General features: G+C 33.1%; 2 protein-coding genes across 2 annotated transcripts; both read left to right on the top strand.

The window, feature by feature from the left end:
- The first annotated feature begins 160 nt into the window (after positions 1–160).
- Positions 161–12,865, top strand: Noc1 (Nucleolar complex protein 1). Its single transcript, XM_090117219.1, has 20 exons — positions 161–417; positions 544–652; positions 894–994; positions 1,420–1,507; positions 2,044–2,217; positions 2,565–2,674; positions 2,968–3,113; positions 3,424–3,559; positions 3,834–4,039; positions 4,466–4,736; positions 5,345–5,516; positions 5,742–5,941; positions 6,400–6,535; positions 7,022–7,198; positions 7,486–7,570; positions 7,854–7,969; positions 8,478–8,600; positions 8,963–9,031; positions 12,114–12,197; positions 12,508–12,865. Exons 1-20 carry the CDS (start codon positions 259–261, stop codon positions 12,831–12,833), a joined length of 2,988 nt encoding a protein of 995 aa, XP_089973345.1. The 5' UTR covers positions 161–258; the 3' UTR covers positions 12,834–12,865.
- A 154-nt stretch (positions 12,866–13,019) lies between these two features.
- LOC149896934 (uncharacterized) lies at positions 13,020–14,797 on the top strand. Its single transcript, XM_090117079.1, has 2 exons — positions 13,020–14,640; positions 14,736–14,797. Exons 1-2 carry the CDS (start codon positions 14,010–14,012, stop codon positions 14,795–14,797), a joined length of 693 nt encoding a protein of 230 aa, XP_089973205.1. The 5' UTR covers positions 13,020–14,009.
- Positions 14,798–21,156: the final 6,359 nt, after the last annotated feature.

The following is a 21,156-nucleotide window of genomic DNA, read 5'->3' as shown; positions in this document are numbered from 1 at the left end:
AATAACTTTAATCATTAAAAGCTTGTAATGTTAATAAATAATAATTATACGCATATATTATTTTATCAGATTATATCATTACCCATTAGACCTTGGCTCCGTGTACAAGATGTAGAAAAAAACCAAAATGTCATAATATTGTCAGTGTGACATTAGTCGACCAATTGTCATTTCCCAACGTGAAGACGATTCACGTGTGTTTGTTTTTGTGTTCATTAAAAAGTATATGATATGACTGAAATATAATCAAATAATAAAATGAAGCACATACGATTTGAGGAAAACATATTAGTAGACGAAGCATACACAAACTTCGGTAAAGTCGACAAAAATGCAGATCAAAAGAAAGGTTATGGTATAGCCAAGAATTTTGCTGAAAATCTCGAATATGGAGAGAAAAAGAAGTGGTATCAACAGGTAAAATACTTTATTAAATTAGACCTCGTCGTTTTATCAATAGGCTTAACTCCAAACCTTAAAAAAAACGGAAGTATGTACTGTTAAAAACCTTCGTCATACTTTGACTCAGATTTTATTTCTTAGATGCCAGAAGAGCCTACAATCAGTAAACAGCCATCCCATATGGAAATTGAAGAATTTAGGAAGGAGGCAAACAGTGCATTACATGGAGACACTTTAGCTTATGAAACAAGTGAGTATTATGTTTTATTTTTACACTCTATAATAAGTATCTTTATTTCTGTATTCTTGAACTAGTACTATTACTTAGGACTATACAATCTGTTACAAAATTATAAGTATAAATGGTACAAATTATAGTTTTGATACTTGATATTAATACAAACTATTGATTTCTTAATAAGCGTATAATATAGGCCAATGTAAAAGGATAAGAAACAAACATTAGTTATTATAATTATTGAATTTTCTAGAGACAAACAGAAGCGGATCTTCAGACCACCAATGGGCAAGAACTCTGCTTAATAAAGGTACCATAGGAGATAGAGTAGCAGCCGCTACTATACTTATACAGGTAAATTCATACACTAATAAATGGGGCACTAAATGTTTCTATTTTTATGATTTGCAGGTTTAAAAATATTTAATAAGTGTCTTCTTTATGCTATATCACATAAATATTCCACTCATTCGATTTATCCATACACATAATGAATTTAGAAGAAAATAATATTTGCTAATTTTTTTTATGTATTTACATGTAACAGAAATAAATGTGATATTATGAATAAAAAATTTTGTGTGGTTTTATGAAACCACGGTAAAAGTGAAACTGTTCGAACGGTTCCGAACACTGCTTTGTGTAGCACATGTCGCGTGACGGTCGGCTGCCGAGTAGGTATACCTACTCGGCAGCCGCGATACACGCGACATGCGCTACACAGACCAAACAGTTTGAGACCATGTAATAAAAGTTTCACTTTAAAATTATGTTTTCAGGATAACCCAGTTTATAACTTAACAGCATTGAGGAATTTGGTGAACAATGTAAAACCAGCTAAGAAGAAGGATGGTATTGTTATTATAGGTAAGTGTTGCCATCAAATATAGTAAAAACTTGTAAATCAATTGATAATAATCAACAGATTATTAAATGTATAAATCACTTAAATTTTTTTAACAGAAATTTGATTGCAAAACATTCAAATATAAAAAAATTGGATTGAAATAGTAGAGGAAATTTATTTACCTACTGAGATTTTTTTGGGTAAATCTCATAAATTTTTTTCATGTCATATTTTTTTAACCTCATATTTCAACTGCATAAAAGTTCAAGCTAAGTTCAATGTGAGTCCAATGTGTGGTTACACATTGGATTCACATTGTACTTAGCTTGAATCCTGCAGACTGAAATATGAGAAAAAAAAAATTTTATCTTTTACTAGCTGCGCTCTGCGGTTTCACCCGCGTAGCTCCGCTTCTGTTGGTCTTAGTGTGATGATATATAGCCTATAGCCTTCCTTGATAAATGTGCTATCCAACACGCGCGTTCGCTTTAGCGCGTTCAAACAAACAAATTCTTCAGATTTATAATATTAGACTTTAATACATACGTTATTTCAGATGCTCTATCGGAACTATTAATATCCGATCTACTAATACCAGACGCGAAATTGCGCACATTCGAGCAACACGCACTTGGCCATTTGGACGAAATGACGTCTGGTAACAAACAGACAAGACGCAATATACTTAAACTGTGGTTCTTTGAAGATCAGTTGAAAGAACTGTATGGGAGTAAGTTTATTCATGTTTTCATAGAAAATGTTTTTTAGAAAAACAACACCTAATTATGTATATGATAACTGACTTATAAAAAGGATTTCTAATTATTCAGCTATATTATGTATTTTCTAAGGGCAATAAACTTAAAAAAAGGACACAATTTCACTTTCACACCTAAAATAGATTATAATTTATATTATGTATTGATCATTCACAGACACGAGTCAGGCAATTACCTCACTTACGTACTGTTTATCGAAATTCCATCGCTGGCGTACTCTGCTAGCTTATCCATGTTTTTTTCTAATTATATTTTGACATCTATAAAGATGTGTAATTCATTAATTTTTTATTTGCAGCATATGTGGAAGCGCTAAACAAATTCGCTCACGATTCTGTGGAAACTAACAAGGAAAAAGCTGTCAGCGCTATGTCTTATTTACTCATGCATCATCCTGAAAGAGAAAAGGTAATAAATAATAACTAGCCACATAAAGTTTTTATGTGCCTGATGTAAAAATTGATTTGTTTTTAATAGAAGTACATACTTGCAAAAAAAATTGCACATTTAAAAGTATGCACTCTGGTAAATTTCACATGAATTCTTAAGACTTGTAATTTTATGAAGATATCTATTTTTTTTTGTATAACTACCCTCATAAAATATATTTTTTTAATACCTTACAAACTACCTTACATTATTAGTAAAATAAAATCTCTGTTCAAGAAAACTACATGTTTATAACATATCCACAATTTTAGATGTTACTAAACAATATAATCAACAAACTCGGTGATCCGTCGCAAGCAGTCGCATCGAAAGTGATCTATCATTTGTGTCAGCTGTTATTCAACCATCCGAACATGAAGAGTGTTGTACTTGCTGAAATAGAAAAAATGCTGTTTCGGTAAGATGTAGATATTTTTTATTATAATTCTTCTAGAGATATATATTACTTATAAAAATGTATATCCTGATATTCCTGAGATAAAATAAAGTTTCATTGACATATTATAAACAACAAGATTCACAATAGCCTATAAAAGATAGTTAAAAAATGTTGAAGCGGCGTTGTATAAAACATTCATTGAAATTAACAGTTTATTTTGGGGCAGTAATGTTGAAAATCGATTGTATCGCTCATTTGAAAACTCTGCCTAGTAAACGCGTAGGCAGTGTTTCGATGCGGACATTTTTTGATAATTAAATTATTTCAGTTCAAACATATCGCCGCGTGCGCAATATTACGGTATATGTTTTCTAAATCAATTCTATTTGGGCAAAGATGACTCGAAGATAGCAGAAGGACTGATACGGATATATTTCTCATTCTTTAAAGCATCTATTAAAAAGGTGAGTTTTTTAATTTATTTTATTTAGAGCATATTTTGAAAAAAAATTTATAATTTTTAAGTCACGCTTTTAACTGTTTGATTCTCAATTTGTGAAAAAATTTAGAGAATTGAAAAGATCGACCAGGAGAAGGGAATTTCTTCCCATTACCTGTACCGTGGCGACTAGATATTTATCAGCATATTACACTTAAATTAAAGTACTTGAAATCCACAAAAACGCTTTTAATTCCTAAAAATTAAATACATTAACTAAATTGAGATTAATTTTCCAGGGTGACATCGACTCCCGTCTAATGTCAGCCATCCTAACAGGCGTTAAACGTGCGTACCCGTTCGCGGACGCAGAAAGACTGACAGACACAACCGCACATATAGATGCTATGCACAAGCTCGTGCACCTGGCGGGACTCAATGTTGCCATACACGCGCTCGCTTTGCTGTACCATGTGAGCGGGTCTAACAAGACTGGCGCTGATAGGTGAGCTCCTGTAGTTTATGAGAGCCTGGTACTTTCACATTGTGATAGTGGGCAAAGAAAGAGAGAGATTGGGTTCAAAGTTCATATATTATGTACATAGGTTAGATCTCACCTTTTATGGTAGCCTGGTACTTCATTTTTCCTTTCACCAAATTAATAGATAATTTTATAGGTGATATAGGTACTTTTATGTAGTGAAGGTGGGCAAGGAAAAAGAGATTCTGTGGATGGATGATAGTTCATATAGATATGAGTTATCTCTCACCTTTTATAGTAGCCTGGTACATCATTCATGGTCATTTTTTCATTCATCTAGTCAATCTGGTACTTTATACACATAAAATGTCAACAAATAATTATTATAACTTCAATACGGGTAAAGTCGCAGGAATTAGCTTGTAATCCTATTTAAAAATTCATTTTCAGATACTACACTGCACTATACCGTAAACTGACGAACGCTGAAATATTCAGCACTTCCCACTCAGCACTACTTTTCTCGCTCATTTACAAGTCGTTGAAGCAGGACAAAAACATAGATCGCGTTGTTGCGTTTATTAAGCGATTGTTACAACTCTGCGGGCACATGACTCCTGCGCAGGCTTGCGGGATGCTGTTCTTGATATCGCAAGTTTTGAAAGATAGTAATAAGAAAGAGGCTATGAAACTTGTGTGGACTAAACGGGAGGTTAAGGAGGTATGTACATTTCTATGTTAGGTCATATAGCTGGTAAATGCTGTAAAAAAATATTTGTACTTAAAAAGCAAGTGTTAATTTTGACGTGACAACGTCTTATAAATTGGTTTGCCGGGTGATACTTCAAGAAACTGCGTTACGCTCCGCTCACAATGAGAGCGAGTGAGAGGCACGCGTCCCTTCCACTCGGGCATGGTTAGCGCGCCTAAGAGCGAGAGAGACAGACATAAAAAGTCGTTGTCACGTAAAACTTTCGCCCGTATACCTACTTTACAGGCAACCAATTTTTTTTTCTTGTTTACTCAATTTTACTATCAATACATTGACATAATTTACGTAATTAGACTTACAGTTACATATTAAAAGATCGTCAAAAACTGTCCGAGTGGTGTTGTATAAAATATCAATTCAAATTGAGACCTTATTTCGTGAAAATAATGCTCAAATTCCATTGCATATAAAACTCTGCCCAGTGGAAGAGTTTTGCTTCGGACAATTTTTTTATCGAACTTCAATGTAGCAGTTCTATAAAATCTATACAAACAATTTTAAGTTTCTAAATAATGACGTCATACAATATGTAATAGAAAATCCATTTTCTCCTAAAGGAAACAATAGAACCAGAAGTTCAAAATATAGATGCAGACGATTCACAGACTTCTGTGACAGAAGAAAACTTAAATGACACAAGTGTAGAGAAAGAAGAAGAAATCGTTCAAGAAGAGAAAGAGTATAAGAAAATTGATCTTTTAAAAGGAGATAAAAAAGATCTTTTGATTGGTAAGATATGTATTTTAAGCTATTGCATAACTTTTATCGAGTGCGGCGACCGAATCAAAAAATTCCGAAAAATTTAACATTCTCTACTAACTTAAGTATTTCTGTTACCCCTATAACCTACAAATAATTTACGTGTACTCACTCGAAATAATTTTAATAAGGCTCTTTCGCAATTTTTTAACTGAACACTACTATTTAATATAACAGTTAATTCTTGACTTTTAGACGACGAAGAAGAAACCTACGTAGACTTAAAAATAGACGAAGACGGTAATATTAAGCCCAAAAAACGCCACACATCAGCCATAAGTGGGTGGTACCATGCGAGGGTTAAACCGGAGGGCGTAGGGGAAAAGGGGGGAGAAGGGGGAGATAGAGAAATGGACACTAAGATACAATTGAAGAAAACACTTAATATGGAACGGGTGAGTTTTAAAGTTAAAAATCGGTCAAGTGAATAAATGAATGAAATCTTTATTGTTCACACACACACACAAATTCGAGAAATAAAATATGTAGATATAAATTGCACAATTTCCTTTTGAAACAAGGGTAGGGTTCCGTTCAAATAAGCTAAAGAGTGACTAAAAAAAATGCTCACCCATCCAAATTATGACCGTGTAGCATAACCATGATTTTTTTTATTTATTAAGTACTAGCTTTCCGCCCGCGGCTTCGCCCGCTTTGTCTAAAACATAATAAATTATATACTAAAACCTTCCTCTTGAATCACTCTATCTATTAAAAAAACCGCATTAAAATCCGTTGCGTAGTTTTAAAGACTTAAGCATACATAGGGACAAAGGGTCAGAGAAAGCGATTTTGATTAATACTATGTAGTGATTTTCTACAATAAAAAAAAATATTTTTCATACTTTTTCAGGTACTATCAGAATACAACCCCATGGCTCGCAACCCCGCGTTTTCAGGGGCCTCTTGTAGCGTATACTTTGAATTACTACCCCTGGCTGCTCATTTCCACCCCACTGTCAAAATGTTTGCCGAGAAACTGTTGAATAGTGAGTATGCTAGCTTTTGCTTGGGATTTTTTTAGTGTGGGAAGTTTTGTTTTAATGCAGTAGTTTTATTTTTGCTAAATGTTAGTTCAAGTTTTTATGGTTATTATAATATTTACAATAAATTTACAGAAAATATTGAATCAACTATATACAAAAAACCAAATATTCTTGTTGTTGTTGATTTTCTTGTGGGAATTACGACCAAAACACATAATTTAAAAGTATAATTTAGCGTAGTCATTCAGTAGTTATGCGTGTATATTTTGCTGATCAATTAATACACTTAGGGATTTTTCAATGCTTGGATAAAACTTATCCGTCCAATAAAGTATTACACGATAATATTAAAATGTCACGTAAACTGTCAAATACGGGCAATTAGAATAAGTTTTTAAAATGGCAGTTTTATACATTATTCGACGAATAAATTTTATCCAAGCATTGAAAAATCGGCCCTTATAAATTTATATTTTTTATTAATTTCAGACCAAATAATCCAATACAGCGGTGATCCGCTAAAAGACTTCTCCGGGATTCGATTCTTGGACCGTTTCGTGTTTAAGAACCCGAAACAACGAGCCGATGCGCAAGAGGAAGGACAATTGAAGAAAGTTAAAGGGTCGCATCCGAAATTCGCAGTGCGAAAGAATTATTTGGCTAAAGGTGTGTTTTTAGTGTCTAAAGTGTTTTTTAGTGTCTTAGTGTCAACTAAGGTGAAGTAACTGAAATAAGTTTAAGGGTTAAATGGCTTGACTACGTTTATATTTAATGATATTTCAGTAATGTTCAAAAATTATGTGATATTTTGTAGTTTCACAAGATTTATAAGACTGTGTTTTTTCTTAGAAATGGAAATTTATGGGTTATCATAATAATGTTGAAATTTTGCAATAAAAATGCAGTGTTAACTAATTTAATATGTTGGTAATATAATATTTTTCTATATTTAGGTATAAAAAGTGTACCAGTGAACTCGGCATCCTACTTGAATGAAGATATATCAAGAATACCCGTGGATGAGAAATTCTTATATGAGTAAGTATTATTATATACCTTCATATTTTTATTTTCTTAACTAAAATATACTAATCTATCGGAAACATAAATACCTCACAACTAAATTGATATTTTTGTAGCTACATGCAGTTTCGCCCGCGTAGATAACAAAATCCCATCAAAATAATATTTTTCACTGCGTTTACAAGTAGCTCTATTCTGAACAACAATACATGAAAGAAAAAAACCAGTCAAACACTCGTTCACATATTATAAATAATATTAAGTAAATATTCATCATACATATTGAAATTATACACAGGTTCCTACAAAAGCGTCGAACAACATCGAATTCAGATGACGATAGCGACAACGACTCAGTCACTAGCGAGGACTTCGAACAGTATTTGGATACAGTCACTGGGACTAAGAAAGAAGGTACAAACAAACATACACATGAATATAATTAAACACACACGTAAATACACAATGAACAAACATACACATGAATATAATTAAGCACATACGTAAATAGACACGTAAGAACTCACACACGCACGCAGCAATCATAGATGCACGTACCTAAACACACATGAACTTAATTATATAATACTAGCGGTCCGCCCCGGCTTCGCCCGTGGTACATATTTCGCAATAAAAGGTAGCCTATGTTCTTTCTCAGGGTCTAAAGATTATCTGTGCCAAATTTCATCAAAAATCGGTCCAGTAGTTTATGCGTGAAAACCATACATACATATATACATACAAACCTTTCCTCTTCATAATATTAGTATAGAAGTATAAACTATACGTTGTCACATCGCACACATGTACGTACACACACTCACACTACACAAACAAACAGAAAAACGTAAATATGTATTAAAATATATATCATAGTTATAATATTTGTAAATAAAAATAAATAACAATAATCATATTTTAGAATCGGACGAAGAACTCGACTTCCTTGCTGATGTGCAAGCAACCAAACAGACAAAACCGAAAAAGAAAGGTGATGAGAGCAGCGATGATGAGATGGGCGGTGATGATGATGATGATAAAGATGGTAAGTGAATTACAACCGCAGTTCAATTTAATTGTGTTAAAATTATAATTTTGTTAAGAAGAATCATTACTAGCGGTTTACCTAAACTCAAATATATATTTATACAACTAGAATTCCTTCAGAAACGCTTTTGAATCGTCAAAATAGATAATTTGAAATTTACGACACTTGACACGACCCTTATTTGCGGGAATGATCTCCAAGAGCAGATTGCATTCATATTAACAAGAAAAAAATGCCATCGGTATAATATTTGTCTTCAGAAGAATCATTTTTATGCGCTACTAGCCGGACTATATTGAGTAAGAACAGATTTAATTATTTGTTTAAAATATAATATTTCATATCAAAATTTATTACAGATGGTAGTGATGGTGAATTGGACATTTCCGGTGATGATGATGAACCACAACTGTCTGGTGAAGATGATGGTAATTATTTTATAGAACTGGATTGTTTACTTTTACATAGATATTAGATTTTCTTAGAAGAATCATACAGAAATAACTTTTTTAAAGAAATACAATATATTATATGCTTTATCATATTAAATATATAAGGATTTAGATGAATTTTAAATAATAAGGTGTTTCATCAAATAATAGAATCCTGATTTAAACCTGCATAAAAATTATAACATTATTTTAACGATATCGGTAAAAATGCATCTTTCAAATAGTAAAAAAAGTTTTACTTAAATCGTAATAATGAAAAGATAGAATCTTTCCTATTTGCAATATTATCCCTACTAATATTATAAATGCGAAAGTAACTCTGTCTGTCTGTCTGATACGCTTTCCCGCTTAAACCGATTTTGATGAAATTTGGCACAGACAATCTTTAGACCCTGAGAAAGAACATAAATAAATAAATAAGCTTTATTGATCCATAAGTTACAGTTTAGTTAGTTGATTACAGCTTTTGTTTTAGTTTAAGTACACTATAAGGGAAAATAAAAACAAAAATTAGATTAAATTACTTAAGTTATGGACCCCGTACGGGTAAAAGCCTCCCCCAAAGAATGCCACTTGTCCCTGTCTTGGGCTGAGTTCAGCCAATTTCTGCCAGCAACTGCTACTATTTCATCAGCCCATCTGGCCCTTGGTCGACCTCTTGTTCTGGTGCCTCTTGGCCCCGACCACTTCACTGACCTTAGGGTCCATCTGTCATCTTTGTAACGGGCCAAGTGACCCGCCCACATCCATTTTCCCTTCAGTGAAGAACCCAAGGCATCACATACTTTTGTTTTTTTCCGAATGTCGATGTTCTTTATTCTGTCTTTAAGTTTGATGCCTAGGCAGCTTCTTTCCATTCTTCTCTGGGTAGTCTGGATTTTATTTCTGGTTATGTGGTCGAAGGTCCATGTTGGGCAACCATAAGTAAGGCAGGGCAGTAGTGCTGTGTCCATGACTATTTTTTTAGTTGCTAGCGGAAGTTGCGATTTAAGTATCTCTTTAAAGCTCCAGAACTTGCTCCATGTAATCGCCACTCTTCGGTTTACTTCTTCGAAATTTCTTTCCTTACTAAACGAGATTTGTTTGCCTAAGTGGATATATTTATTTACGTACTCGAGAGGGGAATCTAGTAAGATGGGCGTCGCAGTGTGGTTAGTCATTATTTTAGTTTTGTCAAGATTAATTTCCAATCCTATATTTTTGCTAGCTTGGTTGAGTTCATTGATCATCTTATTTAGGTGGTGAGGGTGTTCCGCGAACAATATTATGTCATCGGCAAATCTAAGATGACTAAGCATGTTCCCATTCATATTAATGCCACGATTAGACCACGGTAATTTTTCCAATACGTGTTGTAAGACGGTTATGAATAATTTAGGCGAAATTGGGTCCCCTTGACGGACTCCTCTCTTAATCTTGAATGGTTCGCCGACTCTATCCAGCTTGACTCTACTTGTACTGTTGTTGTATATTTTATTTAGAATATTAATATATTTTCCATTTATGTTAATTGCTTTCAGTGATTCCCAGATGCTTTCGTGTGTAATTGTGTCAAAAGCTTTTTTGTAGTCCACGAAGGCTAGGTACAAGGGCTTGTTAAATTCTGTGAATTTCTCAATCACCTGGTCTACTACTTGGATATGGTCCAATGTGCTGAAAACGCTTCTGAAAACGGCTTGTTCGATCGGTTGATGTGCATCGATAACGGGGGCTATTCTTTCAAGCAGGCAGGAAGAAAAGAGTTTGTAAAAGCAGGACATAAGGCTTATAGGACGGTAGTTACCCAAGTCTGCTGGATCGCCTTTTTTGTATAGCAGTGTGATTTCAGATTCCAACCATTGGTGCGGTATAGCTTCATCTTCAAGAATTTTATTCCATAGGATAGTGATTGGGGTCAGTAGCAGATTCTTTGCAACCTTGATACATTCATTAGTGATCCCATCTGGTCCTGGGCTTTTTTCCGGTTTAAGTCTCATTATTTGTTTCAATATTTCTTTTTCTGTAAACTGTGCGATTGGAGTTGTGTCTGTACAGTGGATATCAGCCTTGGTTTGCTTTTGTGTGAGTGGTTCACTGTATAGATTAGCATAAAAGTCGGTAGCTTTTTTTATTATTTCTGTGCGAGATTTGCATTTGTTATTGCCAGACTGCAGAAAAGGTACCCATGTTTTGGTTTTATTAAGTTCTTTGTAAGCTTTTTAACAGATCTAGAATTTTCGAGTTTTCTTTGTATAGTTGTTGTTCTATAGGTATCGTAACATTTTTTTATTTCTTTGTTGGTAAGTTTGTAGAGCTTTTTTAAATTTTCTTTATCGGATTTATTTAGTTTAGATTTATTTTGTAGTATACATCTTGCTTTCATCAATTCTAGCGCTTTCTCAGATAGTATTTTGTTCTTTTGTAAACCTTTAATGTTTGTGAGACTTGACTTTATGTGGTGGATAATTTGTTGATAGTACTCCTGCGCGTTGTAGATATTTTGAGTCATTATAAGATCTGGTATAAATTTGCTAAGGTTCGAAAGGTATAATTCTTGTTCGGGTAGGGTTTTCAGCTTATTAGACAGGTTAGAAAAAGTCCGTCTGCTTTTCTTCGTTGACTTGAGGTCTATGGTTGCCCTTATTAATCTGTGGTCTGATCCAAAAGAGAAAGATGGTAGTACTTCATATTTGGTGATTAAGCGATGCTTCGTCGTCATAATATAATCAATTTCATTCCTTGTGTTTCTATTAGGAGAGATCCAAGTCCAACGATTTTTAGGTTTTAGTTGGTACATTGTATTTATTATTTTTAGGTTATATTCTTGTGCGTACTGAATCAGTCGTGTACCTCGAGCGCTTCTAATACCATAACCATACTCGCCTGCAGTAGGTCGCTCGTACTTTTCAGGAGTTCCGATTTGGGCATTAAAATCTCCCATAGAGAATATGTAGTCAGTAGAGAAAGAACATAGGCTACCTTTTATCAAAACACCACGCGGGCGAAGCCGTGGGCGGAAGCTAGTTATAGATATTTTTTGCCATTGTCAATAATTGTTTCATTGAATTTATTTTTGTAGAATTACAACTAGAAGGCAGTGATGACGAAGACGTTATAGATGTGCCGGGCAAGAAATCTAAGAATAAGAAATTTAAATTGAAAGGTATGTTATCAATTGTTCATTATGTTATGTGTTTATAGCTTGATTAAAGTTAATCTATCTTCACATTATTACTGTGTTTACTTCAATACAAATTGAGTTATATTTCAGTTCTCTTACAAATACAATTAACATTATTAACAGAATAGAACAGAACTAAACTAAAGTACATACTATATTTTTTACACAAAATCTAAATAAAAACTTAAATTTTCAGTCAATAATAGTAATCCTTTGTTTTGTTATTTTTTGTAGTAGGTGATTAAATAAATTAAATTAAGAAATTAGTTCTTACTTGTATTTTTAATTGTAGGAGGCGACGATATCAGTTCACTTTTCGCATCAGCAGAAGAATTCTCAACACTTCTCGAAGATACAGCAACAAATAAAAAACAAGGTTCAAGTCAAGCTGTATCAAACACAGACAATTCCAGTGTAAAACAACTAGCTTGGGAGGAAAAACGTGACCGATGGATCAAAGGATACAATAAAACTATCCTCGGCAAGAAAGGCGGGAAAAATAAATTCACCAAAAAACAAAACGTCAATTCACATAAGATGGCGGACAGGAAAAAAGGCGGGAAACGAAAATCAGGACCGACAGATGGTGCTGGTGGCAAGAAAAAAAAGTTCAAATAAATGCTTGTTTGTATAATAAATAATTAATAAAATATGTTTGTTTTATTGTTTCATACAAATACCTTTAGAACTACGTAATTTAAAAATAGATAAAATATAAATAACTTCTTCCGTGTATAAGAGGAAAAGCCAAGAAAACCTCTATTTTATATTGAGTAGGTACATTACTACATTATATTGTATCAATTAGTATTTTAAAATTTTCCAATTCCGATACGGAGTTATATAAGCTTTAATTAAAATAATTGTATCCTAAACTAATTCTAAACCCGGTACTGTATTGACCTTGACATATTCCTTTTCACAATGGCCGCGGCCCACTGTCTAGATTTGTTAATATGCTAAATTTGCTCATATTCCCTTATCGTAGAGTTCAAATTTCTTTGTACAGAAACGTTTTGACAGCTAGTATAGTGCACCTAACAAGTTGTCATAATTGGAAAACGCGCCAACATGTATGTTTTCAAATTACAGGAATTTATTGATAAGAACATTTACCGACTGTGATTACTAAAGTGAAGGATTAATTTTTCTGATTCTTGTTATTTCTCTGTTATATTTCATTAGTAGCTCCAGATATTTATACGGAAATTGTAAACTTGCTTCGCGCTGATTCTTGTTTGTTGACATTCGTACGTCATGCAGTCGTCTTTGGGAGCGCGGTACGGCGTCGTATCTCGCAGTAGAAACGTTGAATAAAACACATTTACACAAAATAAACACACGGATTACACGGTCTGAACATTGTTGTGAGGTGTTGACACTATTGGACGTAATAATAAACAACAGTGGCAGTGAACGAACAAAAAGAGCGGGCAAAATCAGTGCAAGTGACGATAATACTATTCTATTTATAGATACGTATGGCGCGATAATAATTTTCGTTCAACAATAGCGATACACGAGTTGTGTAGTTTCTAATTGTAGACTAATAGAAATAAAGTACAATTGTGTTACTATCTGTCATTTCATAGTCGAGTAATTCTAAGGAAAAACAGCCGCATAAACTCGTTTGACAGCTCACAACACACACAAACAAAGATTGCTTTGCGCATGTTTGCGTGAACGAGCAGTGATGTAGAATTCGCTTATCGATCAGTTAGATAATTTCAAGGACATCTAAACATCTTATGAATGCAATAAAACAATATTTTCAGCGCATTATAAACATTCAACATGGAATCGCCTATAAAGGAAAATTCAGAAATACCTAGGAGCGATTCGACGAGTTCGAATCAACTTTTTATATCGGAGCAATTAGACTTGCCGGACGATACGTTTCGTATGAGCTTAGATTACATAACTGATATTGGGGAAAATGTAACAATTGGGGACAGGGACGTATCAATTGATAGCGTAAAACCTGACTCAAACATTAATACGACACCTTCAACGCCAGTTACACCGCTGACAAATAAATCACCCACTCTAGAAACAGATTCACAATGCTTGAACCAATCTCCAGCTATTACGGAGACACCAAAGCTTACAGATAAAGACTTAAAAGAAAGTCCAAGGCCAGTCAATTCGCTCAAACTTTCGCTGGCCAAGATAGAAAACGATGGTTTTGTGAAACCATCGCCTCTAGATGTGATGTCACCGGCCAAAATGCTACAATTTGAGGTAGATTTAACAAGTAGCGCTACACCAACAATGAAACGCGCTGCGATTGATTTTAATTTCTTTACTGAGAATACTTTCGAGGAATATTTTAAAGACGAAAGTAATGAAAAGGAAACGGGCGTAGCGTTTAAAGAGACACCGGTTATAGTGAAGGCTAACACCGTTCGACACGAAATAGGCTATGGTAAGTATGTCCGTTTTGTAATACCTATCTAATAACGGCTTGGTAACATGAGACTTGTATGTGTTATTGTTGTTTCATTGTGTTTGTTTCTTTAGGCGATATCAAGGAACAGCGACCGGCGACCACGAAGATTATTACTTTGTACTTTGGCATCTGATCCATAGAGTACAATATTGTAATACAATAAGGACCAATGACAATAATTGTACCTATAATTTCTAGTAACTTTTTGCTTCCTCGAAATCCATGAAATAAAGTTAATTATGTATTTTCCATAGTATAGAATATGACATTTAAAATGAAGTTGATGGAAAGAAAAATTTCCGATACAGCAGGAAATTGGAATCCGATTTTTTCATGAATAAATAAATTGTATATTTTCGCCGTATTGACATCATGTTGTGTGGGACGTAGGCGTCCTTTCTTTCCGAAACTCCTTCTAATGAACCTTTTATGTAAATACAATGTGTTATTAAAAAAACCTTGCAATAAACCTTTTTGATATTGAATAGGTACTAATCATTACAGAGCAGTTACACAAACATATAACCTTATCTGTATTTATATTTACCGACAATGAAACGCAAATTACTTATTTATTATTCACGTAAACACAGCATATAGGTAATTTTATGCGATTGTGGCCTTAAATTACCTCCTAATAAGTAAAAGTGTTAACAAATGGAGAACAACTTCTAGCTATAGGCAAGAAGTGTAAGTAAAGTCAGTGGCAATAAGAAAGGCTTTCTTATTCCAGAATTTTCTAATTGATGATAAAAAAAATTCTTTGCATTTTCTATCCAGGAGACAAGGTTATTTTCGAAAAAAATACACAATCCTTACACACAACAATATTTAAAGAAAGAAGTCATCATCCATGCACCAACTATGATTTTTGTGAGTAGGTAACTTTCTTCGTTAATTCATCGCTAAATACATGATAATTAATAAACAGACTAGGAAGACTCCCCTACATGCGTTGGGACATTGAATATATCGTAACAAGGTCTAAACCTTGACCGGAATAGACTGAGACCTACATACATTGCAAATTGCGTTATGAACTACCTTTATTCGTGTAATGAGGCACAAAAATGTAACACGTATTCGATTTTAATTGTTGTCCTCGATCTTATATTAGCATCTTGTTTTGGGTTTATGTGGAAATGTGATAGATTCTACTACACTCGCTCTTTCAAGATATCCTTATTTTGTATTGTATCCTTATAAAAGAGAATATTTAATAAGGTGGCTTTTAATTTAGTACGCTGTGTCGCTGTACGACAAATCAGCAGTGGGGAGTACTATTTTTAAACGGTAGTAATTTCAATTCTTCCGGAGTAGGTACTAGAAGTAACAAATAACTTAACTAGGCTCAAACATTTACACATATTATTTAAAGTAAGCACTCACCTTTCTCTGGATAGACGTTCATCTCACCATTTTTTCTGTCGTGGTATTCACGAACCTGATGAAGTATGATAAGACATTTTTATATCATCTATAAAAATGCATAAACATCGATACATAAATATCGACGTTACACATCACTACATTTCAAATTTAACAATTGGATCTTATATTTTGACGTGATCTGATCTATTGCAGTCACAGATTGCAATAATTGGTCGGCCATATTTTAAAATGATTTTTGACAGTTGACTGTTGAGATGTTGTCATTTTGACATAAATACTATAACCGAATAATCAAGACACTTTTAATGAAAATAAAAACGCAATTTAATATTTTATACCTACTATTTTAATGAAATTATATTGATTCATAATTTATTTTTATTTCAAATTATCAACATAGCGCGACTAGGTAACTGTAAGTATTTTCTCGTATTTGACGCGAGTATTAGGTATTTATTACATTTAGAAATTAAAGACTAACGCGATTTATTTCTTTTATTATGGTTTATCCCGACGCATCGTGTCGAAAACTTTGCAGCGAGTGAGTCACGGGGAGACTGAGATGTCAATCTTGATCAAATCTTGACAGTAAAATAAAAATTGTTTTTGAACTACCTCCACTTCTACGAGGTTATGATGAGTTTATTTCCGGATGTGAGTAATAAGCATTCTCAATCATAATTAATAACAATACCTAAATAAAAATTTACTCAAATGAAAATTAAAATATATAAAAATTTAAAGCGCAATAAAAATTAATATTAGGTAAATAAATTAGGTATATAAAAACATTTGATGATTTATTAGTGCAGTAGGACATTTACGTAACTACCTATCCTCAGTCTTCAAAGCAATATATTTTTCCTAAGAAGGTGAAATCATCTAGAAATTGATGACAGTGCAAATTTACATTTCCTTTCGTTCTCTATTTAATGAATAGGCATTAACTTATTTAAAATGAAAGGAATTATACTCAGGAGTCAGGACTGCACTCAGGTACCTACATACATTAAAGATAATCTTTAGAAAAAAAAACCTTCTACAAATTATAATTCAAAAGACAGTTTAGCTAAATACCTATGGCGTAGATAATGACTTAACAGTAATTAAGTAATCGACTTCGATTGAGTTTTCGATCGTATCTGGCTTGCAAATATATTTTGCAACTATTTTAATACACAAAAAGACTACATTACCTAGGTAGGTACCTCTACTTACCTACCCAGTTGGTACACCAAGTAAAGTACCTATGTGCACAGACTGGAAATAATATACTACGATTTCCCGATTCCCGATTTCTTGGAATCTACGAATGCTACCTGAGGTTATCATACCTTTTTACATAGCTAAGAACATGCACATGTTTTTAAAAACATCTGCAGACACATTTTCATAGAGATTTTTTTCAATATCTTTGTTTAAAACGAGTTAACTTAATTACTGTAATGTTATTATTTTTAGTTTAAAAGCCATTTCTTTGAATTGTTTGCAGCGATATGGATTTTTATTGCTGAGAATTATTGTTTAACTCAACCTTTACATAAAAACTCAAAAAAACCCAGGCCAAATAAGTAAAATAAAAAATTAAACGCTAAATGCGAAGATAAAGTGGCATTTTCAAGAAAAAAATTAAAATTGCAATAACTCTTCAACGGCTAACTTTTGGATATGGTATTATAAAATCAAATCAGTTTGTTTTGACCCCTACTACACGCTCTTAACAGGAATAGGTCGACTTAACCTGTAACCCTGTATATGTAAGGAAAACAATAAGAATCTATGAAGCAAATAACCGATGTTTGAATGATTTACCTATCTCCAGATATTAAGGTCATCTTGTACTTGAAATGATTCATTGAGATAAATCATCAGCTGAGATCTCATTACGTACAAATATAACTCTGCAGCAATGATAGCCAAACTAGCATGCATCAAACATTATGTTACTATGAATGAAGATCACAAATATCTCTGCTGATCAAAACAAACAAAAAAACTATTTTATCCGGTAAGTAGGTAATAATGCTGTTTCCGACTGATGAAAGAATTTTCCAGTTTCCGATCTTTTGGTAGAAACAAAAAATAGGACAACATTTGTTTTCAAAAGCCGTCTTTCAAATTTCATTCGGTGTATAAACTCAAAAGACATTGTATATAATAATCACATATAATGGATTGTTTACTAGTTATGTACATTATTAGCGAAACTTGCGAAATCCATTATAATGTGTTTGAGTGTGGAAAGCAGGTTTATTAACCGTCTTTATCACAATCAGGTCAATGGCTGGTGTGATAAAAATGCGATATAAATAATAGATATTTTGTACTTAAACAGAATTTAGATGTTAGGTATAGACGTGGTATAGACTTTTTAACAGATTTGCAATGTTATTTTATGTTTAGAAAGAAAATATGTATATCATTATATATAGATAAGTACCTACCTATATTTTAAGTTTATCCCTGACCCTGCGTTTCGGACAGCGAGCGTGGACATAGGCTCATGGTAATGAATTAATCGCGTACAAAACCCGTCAAATTATTTAAATGTATAAAACTGACCATAATCGATAAGAAAATACCTAAGTTACCGATATAAATATTAAGTAAATATATGTTCTACCACTGCTTGATAAAACCAACTTCATCTCGCGATGTTGAATTAATCTTATATACCTACTTTGGTACAGTGGAACCTGGTGATATCTGAGAAAACTGTTATTGATATTAATTAGAATAAGTACTTTAGCATTGAAATACCCATTTCTAAGAATTACGATACTAGTTAATTGAGATTTCGTTTGAAATTGAATGAAAATTAAATTCTTCAATCTCCTTAGATTTCGACCTGATTAAACAGAGTTTTCAAGTACATACTTATAAGTTATAACCAAACAACATGTAGGTACCTACATTTTTGCGAATTTCTAATAGACGTTTACTCTAGTAAAGCCAATTATATTAATAATTCTTCAAACAATTACTGTTTTAAAATCATAATTCGCAAGTAAAATGTCATCAAATTATGGAAATTTTCCTCGTTATTTTAGATAACTTTTCTAATTATAAAAATTAACAAAATCGTATACAAAACAAAACGATTTTTTAAAATACAAACATAGAAAAGAAAGAGACAAACGGCTCATTTCGCTACGCTCTTACATCCTGTGTCTCTTTCTACTTGATAGATAAGCAATAGCTCCGTCTCGCTTTGTTTACCTCCATGATATTGTAGTTCGACAGTATATGCAAAAATAAAAGATACATTGTTTGAAAATGCACGTTTGTCTGTTACTTTCACGTCTTTAATCACTTCTTTACATGAATATCGATAAAGATAAAAAAAGACTACTTCGTCTACTGTTATATGAAAGTGTTTGCGTATGGATTTGTTCTTGGTTGAAATATAAATAGCTTTACTAAGAGAATTAATTAATTTAAAGTAGTTGTAGACCTCTCCATGACTATAATTCAATTCTTTTATGTTAGATTGCAATGCCTGTTTATTAAATTTCATGGTGTCACAAGAATTTATATTATAACAAGCAATGCCCTGCGGTTTCACCCGCATAGATAGCGATATCGTTACAGTGAAAAGTCTACTATAGGTCGGACTATAGGTTTAATTATTAATCACATGAAAATCACCTTTACCGCACTACGGCCTTTTTTTTTGTTTTAGTGGGGAAATCTTTATTTATTTATTTATTTATTTATAATCTTTATTGCATACAACACAAATACAAATTTCACACACACAGACAGGACATTAGATGCAAAGGGCGGCTTTATTGCTTCAAGCAATCTTTCATAGATACCCACGGCCTCCGGGAGAGGGGCCGTGGGTTATGTCGGATTCCTACCGACCAAAACCCCACTGTGTTCCGTCAAGACGCATATTGGTAGAATTCCTCCGTGACCCCCGCCCCGCACTACGGCCTGCTCGAACAGTATACCTACTATTTTCTGTAGATAGACACTTTTAAAAATTCGTTATATCTTTTGAATGGAAAATCCAATTCTTTTCATTTAAAAAGTATTTTGCTGGTATTGAAACAGTCTATAATAAAACATCGTTTAATGGGATAAGGATTAATACATATAATATGTGTATGGATAACATGGTTTGATTACTGTCGGCACTTCTATTTACTTTGAAAACGTAAAAAAGTTGTTGTAGTAACATAACTACTGAAGATGGACATATGGTATCGCGGACTTTCTTGTAGATATTGATCCATTCTATAATACCGTAGAACATTTTTTTGTTCTATCTTCAATAGATTCCGCAGCGCACGCGATGACAGAAGTTTTATTGAGGATTTTTTTACACCTTGGGTTACATTATTGCATTTTTGGTAAGGATCTCTAATTTTTTTGAAAATGCAATATAGCCTATGTTGCTCAGTAAAGATGCAGCTTTCTAATGGTGAAAGAATTTTTGAAATCGGTCCAGTAGTTTTTGCGTGAAAACCATACATACATACATACATACTTACAAACTTTTCCTCTTTATAATATTAGTATAGATATAACATATTAATAAGCCTATTAATGTATGTGCATAGATTTTTATCATAAAAATCTATGCATCTATACTTATATTATAAAGCTGAAGAGTTTGTTTGTTTGTTTGAACGCACTAATCTCGAGAACTACTGGTCCGATTTGAAAAATTCTTTCGGTGTTAGATAGTCCATTTATCGAGGAAGGTTTTAGGCTATATTTCATCACGCTACGGGCAACAGGAGTGGAGCCACGGGGGTTAAACCGCGCGGAGCAGCTAGTATACAATATTAGGCAAATTAAAAAGATTTTCCAACCCCGATAAAGAAGTTTCACTTCAATAATTGCTTTTTTATATTTGGAATTTTTGAAAACGCGTGTAACTAAATTATGTAATAATATAAATTTATTTAATCGAAATGTAAATGTAACGTGAACTAAATGTTAATGTAGAGCATTTCTACAGTGACAGAGATATGGTTTGAAATTTGAATTATCTGAGTTTTTTCTATATTCTCTCTGGCCTCGTAAATTGTATCGTAGTGGGGGCAGCGCCTCTCGCACGTCGCACGGTTTCTATTTTGCGTTTCTCGA

The sequence above is a fragment of the Colias eurytheme genome, chromosome 27 (assembly GCF_061535395.1).
Source record: "Colias eurytheme isolate Ceu_HAF_F1 chromosome 27, ilColEury1 Martin Lab GWU primary, whole genome shotgun sequence".
In the NCBI taxonomy this organism is placed as follows: domain Eukaryota; kingdom Metazoa; phylum Arthropoda; class Insecta; order Lepidoptera; family Pieridae; genus Colias; species Colias eurytheme.
This window is presented reverse-complemented; position numbering and strand designations above follow the sequence as displayed.